This window comes from Cololabis saira, chromosome 15 (assembly GCF_033807715.1).
Source record: "Cololabis saira isolate AMF1-May2022 chromosome 15, fColSai1.1, whole genome shotgun sequence".
In the NCBI taxonomy this organism is placed as follows: domain Eukaryota; kingdom Metazoa; phylum Chordata; class Actinopteri; order Beloniformes; family Belonidae; genus Cololabis; species Cololabis saira.
The window spans coordinates 24,604,903-24,619,100 of NC_084601.1; the positions used below are offsets into that span (position 1 = coordinate 24,604,903).

General features: G+C 38.0%; 2 protein-coding genes across 2 annotated transcripts; both read left to right on the forward strand.

Annotated features, from left to right (window-relative positions):
- Nucleotides 1-1,116: 1,116 nt before the first annotated feature.
- Nucleotides 1,117-6,134, forward strand: snapin (SNAP associated protein). The gene is made up of 4 exons (XM_061742037.1): nucleotides 1,117-1,231; nucleotides 1,369-1,415; nucleotides 4,315-4,433; nucleotides 5,889-6,134. Exons 1-4 carry the CDS (start codon nucleotides 1,119-1,121, stop codon nucleotides 5,994-5,996), a joined length of 387 nt encoding a protein of 128 aa, XP_061598021.1. The 5' UTR covers nucleotides 1,117-1,118; the 3' UTR covers nucleotides 5,997-6,134.
- Nucleotides 6,135-7,351: 1,217 nt separating this feature from the next.
- Nucleotides 7,352-13,443, forward strand: pex11b (peroxisomal biogenesis factor 11 beta). Its single transcript, XM_061742039.1, has 4 exons — nucleotides 7,352-7,458; nucleotides 9,528-9,643; nucleotides 9,721-9,922; nucleotides 12,986-13,443. The coding sequence occupies exons 1-4, from the start codon at nucleotides 7,403-7,405 to the stop codon at nucleotides 13,344-13,346; spliced, it is 735 nt and encodes a 244-aa protein (XP_061598023.1). The 5' UTR covers nucleotides 7,352-7,402; the 3' UTR covers nucleotides 13,347-13,443.
- The last annotated feature ends 755 nt before the right edge of the window (nucleotides 13,444-14,198 follow it).

A 14,198-nucleotide genomic window follows, 5' to 3' on the forward strand; every position in this document is an offset into this window, starting at 1 on the left:
AGTATAAAAGTAAAAGTAATGTAAGGGGGAAAAAAGCCATTAAGGACAAAAGCCATTGAAAATGAATGCATCTTAGTATAATGCAAATATATTAAAGAACCATATATGTGTACTATTGAGCATCAACATGTGTTTCAGAGAGCAGGAGATATGATGACTAGTTGCCTATAAGTATTGTAATGGTGCAAAAAGTCAAACTTCAGAGGCATGTTATCATTTATCCTAACCTTTATTGGAATGTACATCCAAGTTTAGTTGCAGGAATCTGAGGGAACGGATGTAAGAAAAAAACTCAGCCTGGACAAGAACATCTGAAACAACCACAACCAAATTCACTCTATTTTTCAGATGACTTTTTACTTTTACTCCTTACATTTTCACGCAATTATCTGTACTTTTTACTCCTTACATTTTAAAAACAGCCTCGTTACTCTATTTCATTTCGGCCTTTAAACAAAAACTATCCAGTTAAATTGCTCCATCCGAATAGAGTGAATTTGGTTGTGGTTGTTTCAGATGTTCTTGTCCAGTTTTGTTCTTACATCCGTTCCCTCAGATTCCTGCAACTAAACTTGGATGTACATTCCAATAAAGGTTAGGATAAATGATAACATGCCTCTGAAGTTTGACTTTTTGCACCATTACAATACTTATAGGCAACTAGTCATCATATCTGCTGCTCTCCGAAACACATGTTAATGCTCAATAGTACACATATATGCTTCTTTAATATATTTGCATTATACTAAGATGCATTCATTTTCAATGACTTTTTTTCCCCCCTTACATTACTTTTACTTTTATACTTTTACTTGAGTAAAAAACTTGAGTTGATACTTCAACTTCTACAGGAGTATTTTTAAACTCTAGTATCTATACTTCTACCTGAGTAATGAATGTGAATACTTTTGACAACTCTGGGAGGGAGGGAGGGAGATAGAGAGAGATGCTGAGAGTAAATTAGCTCTTATTTTTCTGGCCCGGTTGTGGTCGTCAAACTGCATCCAAGTATCATGAGGTTTTTCTTTTCCGAGCCAGCGCGTGTCGTTGAACGCGTCAGCTCAGCGTGAGCCCGCCCCGCCCCTCGTGTCACGTGACCTCTCCCTGCCGCTGCTAACATGGCCGCCGTGGTGGAGGCGTCTTCTTCTGGCAGGGATGTTCTTGCAGAAGGACTGCTGGATCTCCTCAGCCCTGCAGTCCAGCAGCTGGACGTGCATGTGCACTCGGTCAGGTGAGTCCGGAGCAGGTCCAGGCATCGATCAGCTGGCCCTTCATTCAATCTGTCGCCCTGTTTAATCGCCTCCTCACGTGACCACCCAGTTTTTATTGACATCCCCTTCCATTGATGTTATTGTTTTATTGTAACAGAGAAAGTCAAGTGGAATTAAGAGAGCATATCGACAACTTGGCCACGGGTAACTGTTTTTATTCAATTCAATTTATTTTTTGTCAATGTCTAACCCAGAACAGAAAGTTAAAAGTTATGTGAAGCCCCTGGATTTAGGTTTTCTGCATTGATTAGTGGGGGAATATCATCTGATCTTCATTTACCTCTCAATAACAAGCCAAAACAGTTCCCAGCTTTTGATGGCAACAACGCACAGAACCCATAATTCAGTTCAGCAACACAGTTTTTTTCCTCCTACAGTGCTGTATTTTTTATTTTTTTATTTAACATTTGCAAAAAGTACAATGATTACATATCTTCATATATCTTCACATTATGCAATGTCAAGTGTCTATAACATATAAAGAGTATAAATAAAATAAAATAAAAAACAAAGAGCACAACACATTATACCCAGCCAGGGGGGATGAAATTATAACAAAAAGCCAAAACATTTTGGTTTTGATTGCTTTTGAATTTGTAGAAAACTTAATAAAGTCCAGATACTGATTGAATTCACAATGTGAAAAGTAAAAAGAGACAGCATCTCTGATTTGTAACTGTTTTAAATGATTTCCATTTTTTGTTTCATTTATTTCATTTTATTTGATTTTAATATTTCACATTACACCTCTGTACATTTTAATATCTGAAATCTTGTGCTGCCTCTTGGCCAGGACACCCTTGAAAAAGAGATTTTTAATCTCAATGGGTTTCTTTTATCTGGTAAAATAAAGGTTAGAAAAAAAAGGGGTTTTTGTGTAAGAATTTGGATTTGTGGATGTGGAATTTTGCAAGGATAATCAACAAATTAATAATAAATGTTTCTTTTGGCTTTGTTCTAATCGTTACATGGTCAAAAACACCAAACAACACATCCTTCCAAAATTAATTTGAAATCAGTTTCAATGTTTTCAGACACAAAATTACACATATCACTCCAAAAAGTGAACAATGGGGCACAGCCAGAATAAGTGAGTCATTGTCCTACAGTGCTGTGTCATGTTGCAAATAGGCTTGGGAAAACGCCCACCTTATGTCAATCAAGCTGTGGCTAATTGCTCCTTCGTTGCAGATGGACTGAAGAAGTTGGGAAGCAGTCTGTAGCTGTTTACTGCAAAATATTATGTTTAAAGTGTAATTTTAATTGTTAAATAAGGGCAACATTTGGCCACCACTGCATTAGTACACCTAAGTTTCATTGGTGACAATGACTGACAAGGAAATAATACCAGCTAGGCATTGGCTGAGCTGCCTGCCAATCAAATGTCCGTGAATACGTTTTTTTTTTTTACTTTGTATGAATTTACCTGATGAGGTACAAAAACGTTCACCCTGACACAGTTGTCATGGATGTGAAATCTACATGGAGGCCAGTTTTTTTTTTGTACCAGACAGTAAATATGATTATTTCTGCTGTAAAGTCAGACATTTTAACATAGATGTCAATGGAGGTTAACGCGCACATGGATCCAGCCCCCAGTGGACAGTAGAGGAACTGCAATGTTAGCTACTGTACGTCTGTTGGCTCTATCCTGGAAATTAGATGATGCTCCTTGGCTAGGGCTGGACGATATGGACCAAAAGTCATAACTCGATATTTTTTCAGTGACATAATTGGGGTTTCCCCCAAAGCATTATAGCATAGCATCTCTGTTAGCTTCATTTTTTTCTGAGGCAAACCCTTAAAAAAAAAGTCAGTTTTAATACAAAGCCTCGTGCCAAATGTCACACAGGTACCTTTATTAACAGAGGTCTGCACAATATCAAAATGTATAAAACAAATGAAATAAAATAAACTGCCTGCATATATAGAATAAAAATGCTTCTTGAATAAAATAAAACAAATATCCCTTTCCTGCATAAGAATTTAATTAAAATACACTGTGCAATTAATACAATGTAGACAGTAACAGGACTTTTCCACTGAGGTTGACAGTTGTGCAAATAACAAAACATTTGTGAAAATCTCAAATAAAACATTCAAGTCAATTTGTCACAAAATAAGCTATATCAAAATCATTAAAAAAAAAGCTATATCGATATAAACGATATTGTCTCGTACCATATCGCGTTTGAAAATATATCGATATATATTAAAATCTCGATATATCGCCCAGCCCTATCCTTGGCTTCACTTCAATTCGTTCAAAATGAGCCGACTAGTCGTGTAGCTTTAGTATGATTGGCTGACACTCTTGTTGAATCACTGGACGTAGAAAATTCACCATATTTTGACTTCTGCGACACACGGAACCCACCATTTTAGCAACGCAACACATTTATAGTGAACAGACAGCAAGGCTTTAGTTTCAAATTATTTCCTGATGTGGTTCTAATACTAGCTCACCTAGCCACCGCAAAGTTTACGTTAATTCAACTAGCAAAATAAAACTAGTTAGCTAGACTAAACCTTTGTGAAATTAATTAATAAGGATTTTGGTGTGACTTCATCCATTAATGAGGTATTTTTTTATTTGTATTTTGAAGCTAGTGTAGTTAGCACACAAACGTATTACAACCAATAATGCGTAAAAAAAACAAACAGAAATTCTGACTATACTTAAATAAACCCTGATCCCAACAACAGGGTGCACATCCGAGACATGATTTAAGTTCCTCACAGTGGCATGTTTCAGGAAGAATAATCATTCTTGTGTTTGGAACAAAAAGGACCCGAATAAAGATCAAATCTTCATCAGAATAGCAAAGCATGGTGGAGGTAGCATTGTGCTTTGGGGTTGCTGAGCTGATCCAGGATTTGTGCGTTATCGGCGTACATTTTAGTCATCATTGTGATGAAGATCAGATCACAAATGAATAAAGGAAACCAGTTAATTCCAGGGGTTCACATACCTTTCTCCCATGTGTCTATGAAAATCTTCCCTTTTAATGTCTAACCAGCATTCACGGCGTCCGTTCCTCAGAGTTGTGCCGGATAAATGAACACCAGAAGGTGGCGCTGGACCTGGACCCTTACGTGAAGAAGCTGCTGAACGCCAGGCGCCGAGTGGTTCTGGTGAACAACATCCTCCAGAACGCTCAGGTCAGCCCAGTTTCAAAGAGGGACACAAAGTCGTCCAGGAAATCGTAGGATGTTTCCATCCAGAACCAGCAACAACAGCTGGTTCTGGATCAGATCCTGCAGCTGGTCTGGAGCGGCTCTCAAACAGAGATCTGGAATGACAACAATGAAGCAGCACATGAACCTCAACAGAAGTTTCTTCTGCATCAGGCCATACAGATGTTGAGAGGCCTCGGGACCGCTGGGGGCCCAAACTTACAAGGTCCAATAAAACGGGTCTTGCAGCTAAACTTCCCTTAATTTTCCCAAAACAGTGCCCTTCTTTTTTCGTTTTCATTGTGTGAGTTTATAAAGTTATACATTTTGAGTTTTTTGTTGCAAAAATTAGGTTTTATATAGTTACAATTAGGTCTGTGTTGAAAAAAATCGATTTTCCGATTCTAAATCGATTCTCATATTAATTCCTAAAAATCGATTCTTATGTCTAAAGATCGATTTTTTTTTTTTTTTTTTTTTTTTTTTTTTTTTTTTTTTTTTTCTTTTCTCAATCATTTTCGCCAGGTGAACTTTAATCCCAGTAGTCGGACACACAGTTTGTCATGACACTTCTGAAAAATGCCAGGTGCTTCATGGCAATATGTGTGCGTGGTGAGAGAATACATTAGACAAGCTAAAATGATTTGTTTACTGCATGAACTGTTGCAATTTCTTTCTTTTTTGCACTTTAAATGGATATTGAAAGGCCTGTTTGAGTTATTTATTTCTTAGTTATTTCACAATAATTATTGTGAAATTATTATTTCACTAGTTATTTTACAGTCACATAATTCAGGCAACGGTTCAAAAAACATTTTAAATAACACTAAGCCAAATCAATATCGAATCGGATCGAATCGAATCATGATAATCGATTTTGAATATTAAGAATTTTTTGAATCGATACCCAGCCCTGGTTACAATCTCTAGGCTTTTTCCTGGAAATTTTCAAGGTTATAAATTAAGAATTTTTATTTGTTTCTTTTTTGTTTACTAAATCAGGAGTTCAGAGTTTTCTCTCACAATCGCGAGTTTAAAAAATGAGTTGTTTTTTAGGCTAAAATTGTATATTTGGTTGTTGTTGCAAATTTCCGTCTGATTTCTGTTTTATGGAAAATTTGTAGGTTTTAAAATGTAGAAATAATGATTTCTTTTTTTATTATAAAGTTACAACTCAAGTTTTTTTTCCTCCAAGTTTCTGGGTTTAAAAACTGCAGATTTTGCCTGCAGGTTTGGGAATGTATAAAGTTAAACGGATGAACGTGTCACCACACACCACCTTTAGGGATTTGAACTAAATGTGAATATTTATGTTCAAACTGATCAAATCAAATGTAATATTCTGACTGTTTTTCCTTCGAAAATTCCAACTTCACTTTCATAAATTCACTTCATAAAATTTGAAACAACGAGCCGTTCACAATGATTTTCTGTTCCCAGGAACGTCTGAGGAGACTCAACCACAATGTCGCCAAGGAAACGGCCCGAAGAAAGACCATGTTGGAGGCGTCAGGGGTCTTCACCAACCGCTCCCCCAGTAAACCGTGACCCCCCCCCGCCGCCATCATGAGGACCAACAACAGCAGTACAGGAAATGGAAACTACAAGAGCCTCCTGGGAGATTCCTCTTGTCACATGACCTGCTCCTCTTCTCTGATTTTGTAATAAAATGATGAATCCCTCAGATGTGTTGTTGTCTCGAATCTAAGACTTCCTGTAATCAGAACCAGTGCACATTAGTGTTAAGTGTGAATGTTGTGTATTGTGTTGCACATGTTTAGTTATAATAAAACTAACTAGTACGGGTTAAACTGTAGTAACACTGGTAATTTTCAGTCATTGGTCCCCTTAAAGCCAAATGCTATGCAAAGCTGAGCTTTTCTTACAGTATTTAGTCATTCAAAATAATATTATTTATTAATATGAAAAAGTCATACTTTTACAAGAGTAAAATAATTGTTTTCTTAGGAACAAGCAGAAATTTTAGGAGGAAAAAGTCAATATTGTATTAATTAAAAATTATGTTTTTAATAAATAAGCTGTGGAAACATAACATCTTAGAATTGTAACTGAATTTGATCTAAATGTACAGTTTTCTCCAGATTCTCCAATTTTTTTCATGAAACTGAAACTGACGTCACCTTTTATATATATTATGATGATAGTAATGATAGTATTAATGATAATAGTAATGATAGTAGTAACGATAGTAATGATTTTAGTAATGATAGTAATAATTGTAGTACTGCTGATAGTAATGATAGTAGTACTGATAGTATGATAGTAATGATTGTAGTACTGCTGATAGTAATGATAGTAATGATTGTAGTACTGGTGATAGTAATGATAGTAATGATTGTAGTACGGATAGTAATGATAGTAATGATTGTAGTACTGATAGTAGTACTGATAGTAATGGTTGTAGTACTGGTGGTAGTAATGATAGTAATGATTGTAGTACTAGTGATAGTAATGATTGCAGTACTGATAGTAGTAATGATTGTAGTACTGGTGATAGTAATGATAGTACTGATTGCAGTACTGATAGTACTGATAGTAATGATAGTAGTACTGATAGTAATAATGATTGCAGTACTGCTGATAGTAATGATAGTAATGATTGCAGTACTGCTGATAGTAATGATAGTAATGATTGCAGTACTGATAGTAGTAATGATAGTAATGGTTGCAGTACTGCTGCAGGCCTGTGGGGGGCAGTATGTTGCTCTACTGCGTAAATCCGTGTGAAGAAGAAAAAGGCTCCAGTTTCGCTCCCTGCAGCTTTTTGAAACAGAACATTAAACTCATGGACGCGGAGCTCGCTGCCCAAAATACCTAATCCGACACATTTGAACCCGGGCCGCTGTTTGTGAGGGTTAGAAGCTTTAAGGAGCTGATAGGAGCTGACAGGAGTTGACAGGAGGAGGTTTCCTCGCGTCAGGAGCAGCAGCAGCATGGACTCCTGGGTTCGCTTCAGCTCCCAGAGTCACTCCAAGGAGAGAGTTTTCAGGTAAATACAACCTTCACTTCACCCAGCACAGAGTTTGTAGCCACATCTAACCTTTAATGTACACCAAGAAGAGAAGTTTTAATAAATATATCGTTTAATTCTCTAAAAAGAGCTCAGAAATCACGCAGCAGATAAAAGTCCACTGAGAACTATATGTAAACAAACCGTCAGCTGCAGCATCGCACTTTATTTTTGCACATTATCAAATAATAGTGTATGTGTATATTATAAGAAATATTATCTCTCCTCAGTCAGTGTCCTCAATCAAACTAACCCATAAAAACCTGAAACTGATGTCTGTTTTTCCAACTTCACATGAGTTAAATACTTGTTATTCCAGTTTATATCCATTAACTCCTCACATCAAGTTTGAAGTTTTTTTTTTATTTTTTATTTTTTATTTATTTCAGATCCCCATTAGTTGCTGCCTCAGCAGCAACTATTCTTCCTGGGGTCCAACAGTACAAATATACATTTCTAAAAAACTTTTACAGTACAATATAAAATGTTAGTTAAACAGAATAAAACAAAGTAGATAACAAGTACAAAGAACAACAACTAAAAAGAAAAACAAGACAAAAAACAAAAACGAATAAACTAAAGATAATAAGAAGCAGAAAACAATGGAAAAAAAAGAAAATGAATTTTCCTAAATGAAAAAACGAAAATGAAAAAAAACAAATAACAACCAAAAACAGATAGATTAAAGATAAATCCCAGTACAACTAAAGATAAATAAGTGCATACTAAATGAGGCAAATACAAAAACAAAAAACGGCTAAAACCATTAGACATGGATCATGGAAGTTGATCAATGTGCTTTCTGTAATGTAGCAGAGGAAACTTTAAAACATATGTTTTTCCTGTGTCCTGTGTCCAGAAACTTCTGGTTAGAATTATGAAACTGGTTACTACTTAGAATAGAGGACATACCAGTCTTTGATATCTCTCATATTTATTTTTTATATATAGATAACTTGAAGTCGAATGTATCTGACATAATAAATATAGTTATTCTCATGGGTAAATATCATATTCATTGTAGTAAGTGGAGGAATAGCAAAGCATCCTTTGATTGGCTTTTGAATAATTTTAAATTATTCTTCTTATCCCTAAGAAAAATAGACTCCAACAAAATGGCTAAAAAGATTCGTGACGATATATCTTGTTTTCTGCTTTTTTGATGCATGCCTCAGTCCTTGCACCTCTTTTTGGCACTTTTGTTTGCCTGATTTTAAATACTGTGATACTTTTATAGTTTGCACTTTATAAAAACCCCTGTTTGTCTTTTATTTCAATATATAGTTAATTGTTTTTCTATATAACTCTATATTTGTCAGCATCTCATATTATGTCTACTAAGTATACTATCATCCTTACGAGAAGATGTTTAATTACTGTATTATGTTTTTTTTATTGTGTTCAATAAAGAAGAAAAAAAAAACTCCTCACATTATATTCCAGTTAATTTCTATAGAATGTAAATGTACTTTATTTATATAGCCGTTTACAGCCACCTCTAGGTGAGCCAAAGTGCTTTACAGAATAAAACATACAGAAATACAACATGCAATCATAAGACAGAGCAAAAAAAAATAGAATAAAAAAGTGTCACCACACTACTGAGTATTAAAAGCCATTCTAAATAAATAGAAAGTATAGAAAGATAGCTCATAGAAATAGATAATAGAAAGTTTTCCACTTTGAAAAGTGATTGACTGGCTGATTATGGTCAAATTTTACATTTCTACTGTATGTTGTGACTGTATTTTCCTTTTTATGGAGCGATTAAAAATTAATTGCTTAAAAGTCTCCTTCAGGAAAAGACCTGGCGCCTTAGAGCCTGGCTTCATCTAACGCCCGGGGTTCTGATCCAGAACCGCGTAACCACTACAGTCCTGATCTGGTGGAAATACACCTCCTAATTTGCTGTTGTGGCACCACAATAAACTGGACTGATAATGTTTTTCTTTTGGTTCAGGGGCATTGTGGGTGTCTGTGGTCCGGTCGTACAGAGGTTCCTTCATGAACCTGGTCTCGGCTCACACTAAAGCTGCTTGTGTTCGCAGGGCCGCCCAGTACGCCTGCATGCTGCTGGGCTACACGCTGAACAAAACCAAGGCAGCAGCTGAACTCCGCAGAATGGTTGGCGACCTGGAAACACACCTGAGCCTGACCAGGAAACGTAAGTGAAGAAAACTGTGGGCTTGTTTTTTTCCCATCCAGCGAGGCTTCGTGGTACTGACGTGTTTCCTGCCACAGTGCTGCGACTGGGGAACTCGGTGGAGACCCTGGAGGCTGCGAAGAGGGCCATCCACCTGTCGGACGGCGTGCTGAGGCTCTGCGTGACCATCAGCCACCTGAACAGAGCCATGTACTTCGTCTGTGACAACCTGGTCTGGGCGGGAAAAACTGGCCTCATCTCCAAACTGGACCAACAGAAATGGAGTCAGAGATCCTTCAGGTGAGTGTGTGATACCGGTGACATCACAGTAGCATCAGCTTAACTCATCTCAACGTTTTCTGTTGTTAAATAATATAGATGTACCTATATATGTGGACGATGCTTGGATATATGTTATAATCAGTGTTCTACATCTTTTTTGGGAAGAAATGGGAATTATGTACCTCAGTTCTGTCCTCACATCATGCATCAGTTTAGTGACGCGACACAAGCAAGACAAATGTGAGCAGAGACTGATTTCATGACGGCACCTCACCATCTGCAACAAACACATCTTGGCCGGGTTTCCCAGATCCGATCCTTCTTAAGGATTTAAGAAGGCTCTTAAGAAGGATTCAACTAAGAAGGGGCCCTAAGATACGGGTGTTTCCCAGATGACTTCTTAACACCGTTCTTAGGACCGCTCTTAAGATTTCTCTTTTAGAAGCTCTTTGGAGGAGCTGTCCACTACCGCGGTTCTGAAACCAAATCAATCGATGTCATGCAAATCGATCACCGATCACTATCAGCGCATTTTGACACACAGCACTGCTACCTAAGGCACTAATTCCCTGCTGCCTGTGCGTCATGTGTGTTATAATGAAAAACTAAGATGATAAATATACTTTAATGACCCTTTTTCATGATGAAAACAAGACTGCAACTAAATAGGAAGTAGTCTTGGTAAGAGAATAATGAGGAAATTAATTGTTTTTATTAAATGTTAAAGATGGATGAAAGGACAAATTAACTTAACGATCAGCATATAGGACCACATTGTATCCTCCTGACTAGTAAAACAGTATCCTTTACCTCAAAAAAATATTCTGAAGTTTATTAGGTGCTTGACCTTTTTCACTATTAGGCAGAATCTTGCATTCATCAAAGTTGTATTTGTGGATGTTTGGAGACACAGCGGGTGTGTGGAGACACGCAGTGCTGCTCCTCAATGCACTAATTCCCTGGGCATGGCGCAGGAGGATGGGTGTCATGGCTGCTACACTCCGTGACACCGACGCCTTACTCAGTCCGGTGTCGTCTCCCACCACCTCCAGGAAACTCCCCACTGCGTAAAAACGCAGTGCAGCTAGTAACTGGACCTCCGGGCTTAGGGCGAAATTGCACCGGGTTTCCCTCCGGATATGTGGAGACACCAACGTGATGAGGCGTTGTATCTCAGCCCGTGGAAGCCGGTACCTCATCTGGACAGCCCGGTCCGACAGCACGTCCAGGGGATTGAAGTGCTGATGCACGAATGCGTTCATATAAACTGCTCTGCTTCGCGCACGGCGACACGGTTGATTTGCAGCGAGAATATGCTGTATAGCATCTATGGTATCTCACATGTGTGATGTGGCAACACCTTTATATAGAGCAGTGGATGAAGTCTCTCTTAATGAGGTTCCAGCTGAACTCAGTTACACCTGTCAGTTGCCTGATGTGTTAAATGTGGCAGGTTTGGAGGGAGGATGTGTTTTTGATGTGCCCTGAAGCATTTTTGAGTGTGGTAAATTATCTCATATGTGCACGCAGATGTGGGATGTGTGCAGACAAATTATGATAAATGATAGTCATGATGATCGTTTTATTTGGGCGTAATGCATAAAACATATAGAGGAACACACTTGTTATTCCTTATTTTTCTTTTTTTCCCCCTTTGCTGTCACCAATAAATGCTAAACAATATAAATCTAAAGTATAAAATAGATCAAAATTTGTGCGGGGTGCATTGTTTTAACTGCTTGGTGTGATATTGTTTTGCCTGATGCGGCTGGATCTGTGAGTCTTTGTTCACTAAGATGGTTGTAAAGACTGGGTCAGCAGCATCTTACATTTCCTTGTTAATGAAAGAGATTCTTAAGCTAAGAGCAACTCTGGGAAACGCGTTTTTCTTTCACAGGCTCCTTAAGAAGGTTTGAAAGAAGTCTTTCGCTGTTAAGAACTACTTAACTGATCTGGGAAACCCGGCCCTTATCCCTTGAGAGTGAGACAGTCCTGTCCTCATCTCAACCACAGTGATGCATCACCCAGACTGTTAACTGAAAGAAGTACGGTAATTGTAATTTATTTATTTATTTGAACACAGGGACAGTGCACAATAAATCATTATTCTTGCACAACAACACATTACAACATGGTGCCAGGTTCTAGCAGGCTGCTATGTTCCACCTGAAGCCCACCTGGGCAGGTTGATGTCACGCTCTGTGATGTTTTTATGTTGCAACGCTATTTTCCTGGTAGTCAGGTTTGTTAGTAGAGGTAGTCCTGCCATACAGAGGTTCCTTCATGAAACACACAAAGGGCCCATTTCAAAAACATCTGACATCCAGATTCTTCTGACCAAAGTTAATGCAGTTACATTAAATCTGCGTGTCAGTCCATTTATTTATCATCTAGATATGTCTGCATACATGAATGTCTTGGTTGTGTTACACATCAGAGGGATGTTCCCTCCAGACATATGATTGAGGGGTTTTTTACACTAAAGCTAGCTTGTAGCCAATTTTATTGCATTTTCTCCTCTCATATCCCGCATATCCTCCGCAATTGGAAATCTGACAAACCCCCAACATTCACGGAATGGGTCAAAGGTGTGATATCTTTTATACTTTTAGAAAAGCTCAGATACAACCGATTCAAATCTCGCCAAAAATGTATAAAGGCTTGGTCCCCTTTCTTAGAATTCGTCCTTACGCTGTCTTTCGATGATGTAGCTTAGCATTTATTTTTGTCATGTTTACAGTGTTACTTGGATGTGTGGAAACCCTCAACTGTACTACTAACTAACAGATGTTTGGACTAATGTGTAACCCTTAACCGTCCATGTGTTATTCATCTATTTATTTATTTTATTATCGTTATTATTTTATTTTACTTTATCTTTATTTCCTTGTTTATATATTCAGTTTTATTGCTATTATCTTCTTTGTATGTGGGAACCGGGGAGGGTGGGATATATGTGTGGTTGTTTGTCTTAAAAAATATTGAAAAATCCTATAAATAAAGTTATTTAAAAAAAAAAAAGCTAGCTCGTAGACACACATTTAGTAGTCCATTAACAGAAAGTGTGCTTGAACTTTCCAGGTACTACCTCTTCGCTCTGATCCTGAATCTGACTCGGGACGCCTACGAACTCGGCCTCCTCCTGGAGTCGGAGGATCGTCTGAAGAGCCCTCCTTCCCCCGCCCAGCGCCTCCCCTCCCCCTCGTCTTCGGCCCCCTCCGTCACGTGGCTCCGCCGACGTCTCCACCAGGCCGGAGTCGTCCTGTACAGCAACCCGCCGCTGCTGCTGGACCTGCTGAAGAACGGCTGCGACGTCTTCATCCCGCTGGACCGGCTGGGGATCTACCAGACGGGCTCCGGCTTCGTCGGGGCCTGCGGCCTGGTCTCCTCCGTCCTCTCCATCCTCAGCGTCGTCCATCCCTGGCTCAAACTCAAGCCCTGAACCTCCAGCAACCTTCCCTCTGCATGTAACTGAAATGGGATAACAGCTTTCTTTTTGTTTTTAACTCCCTGGTGTTGAGATGCAGGAAACTGATGCTGAAGCTCAAACCAGAACTGCAGGGACCAGGGCCGCTCCTGTTTGATGGAGGAGGTTCAGCCCTGTAAGAATACTGTAGTGCTACAGTCATCTGTTACACTTTAAGGGACTTGATCTGTGACTAATGTTCAAACTCCAGTTAAGATAGATACAAGATACATGTGGATAGATGTAAATTCAGCTAAACTGGTGGAACAACATAAGAAAACAATGGCGGAAGCGGGAATCAGAATTTCTGATTTAAAACTTCACCAACTTACATGTTTCTTATTTAAATATTCTAATTAAGTGAAGACAAATTTTTGAGATTGATATTTTTCTAAGTTTGCAAATGATGCTTACGTTATTTTATAAATTTGTGAAGACTCAAAAACTATTTTAGAAATTCATAATTTGTAAGAAAACTCAAGTTCTGACTTAAGTTTACAAATATACATGATAAACCCCAATTTGATGTGATAAGCCTTCCAGTATACTCAAAAATTGTCGCTTTATAAATTTGCAAGGGACAATTCAGACATTTCACTTTATTAACCCACATATTTTCAGGTAATCGACTTGTAATTTGTGAATTTGCAATTTGGGACTTTCTAAATTTGCACATCTGTGACAGACTCAGAAGTTGAGACTTGAATTTTTGAGCAAAAACTCTTTCAAATTTCTGACATAAACTTGCTTAGAATTTTCTTACAAATTGTGACTATACTCCCGAATCTGTGTAAAAATAAAGCAAAGTACTTATTTCTTGTTATTTGG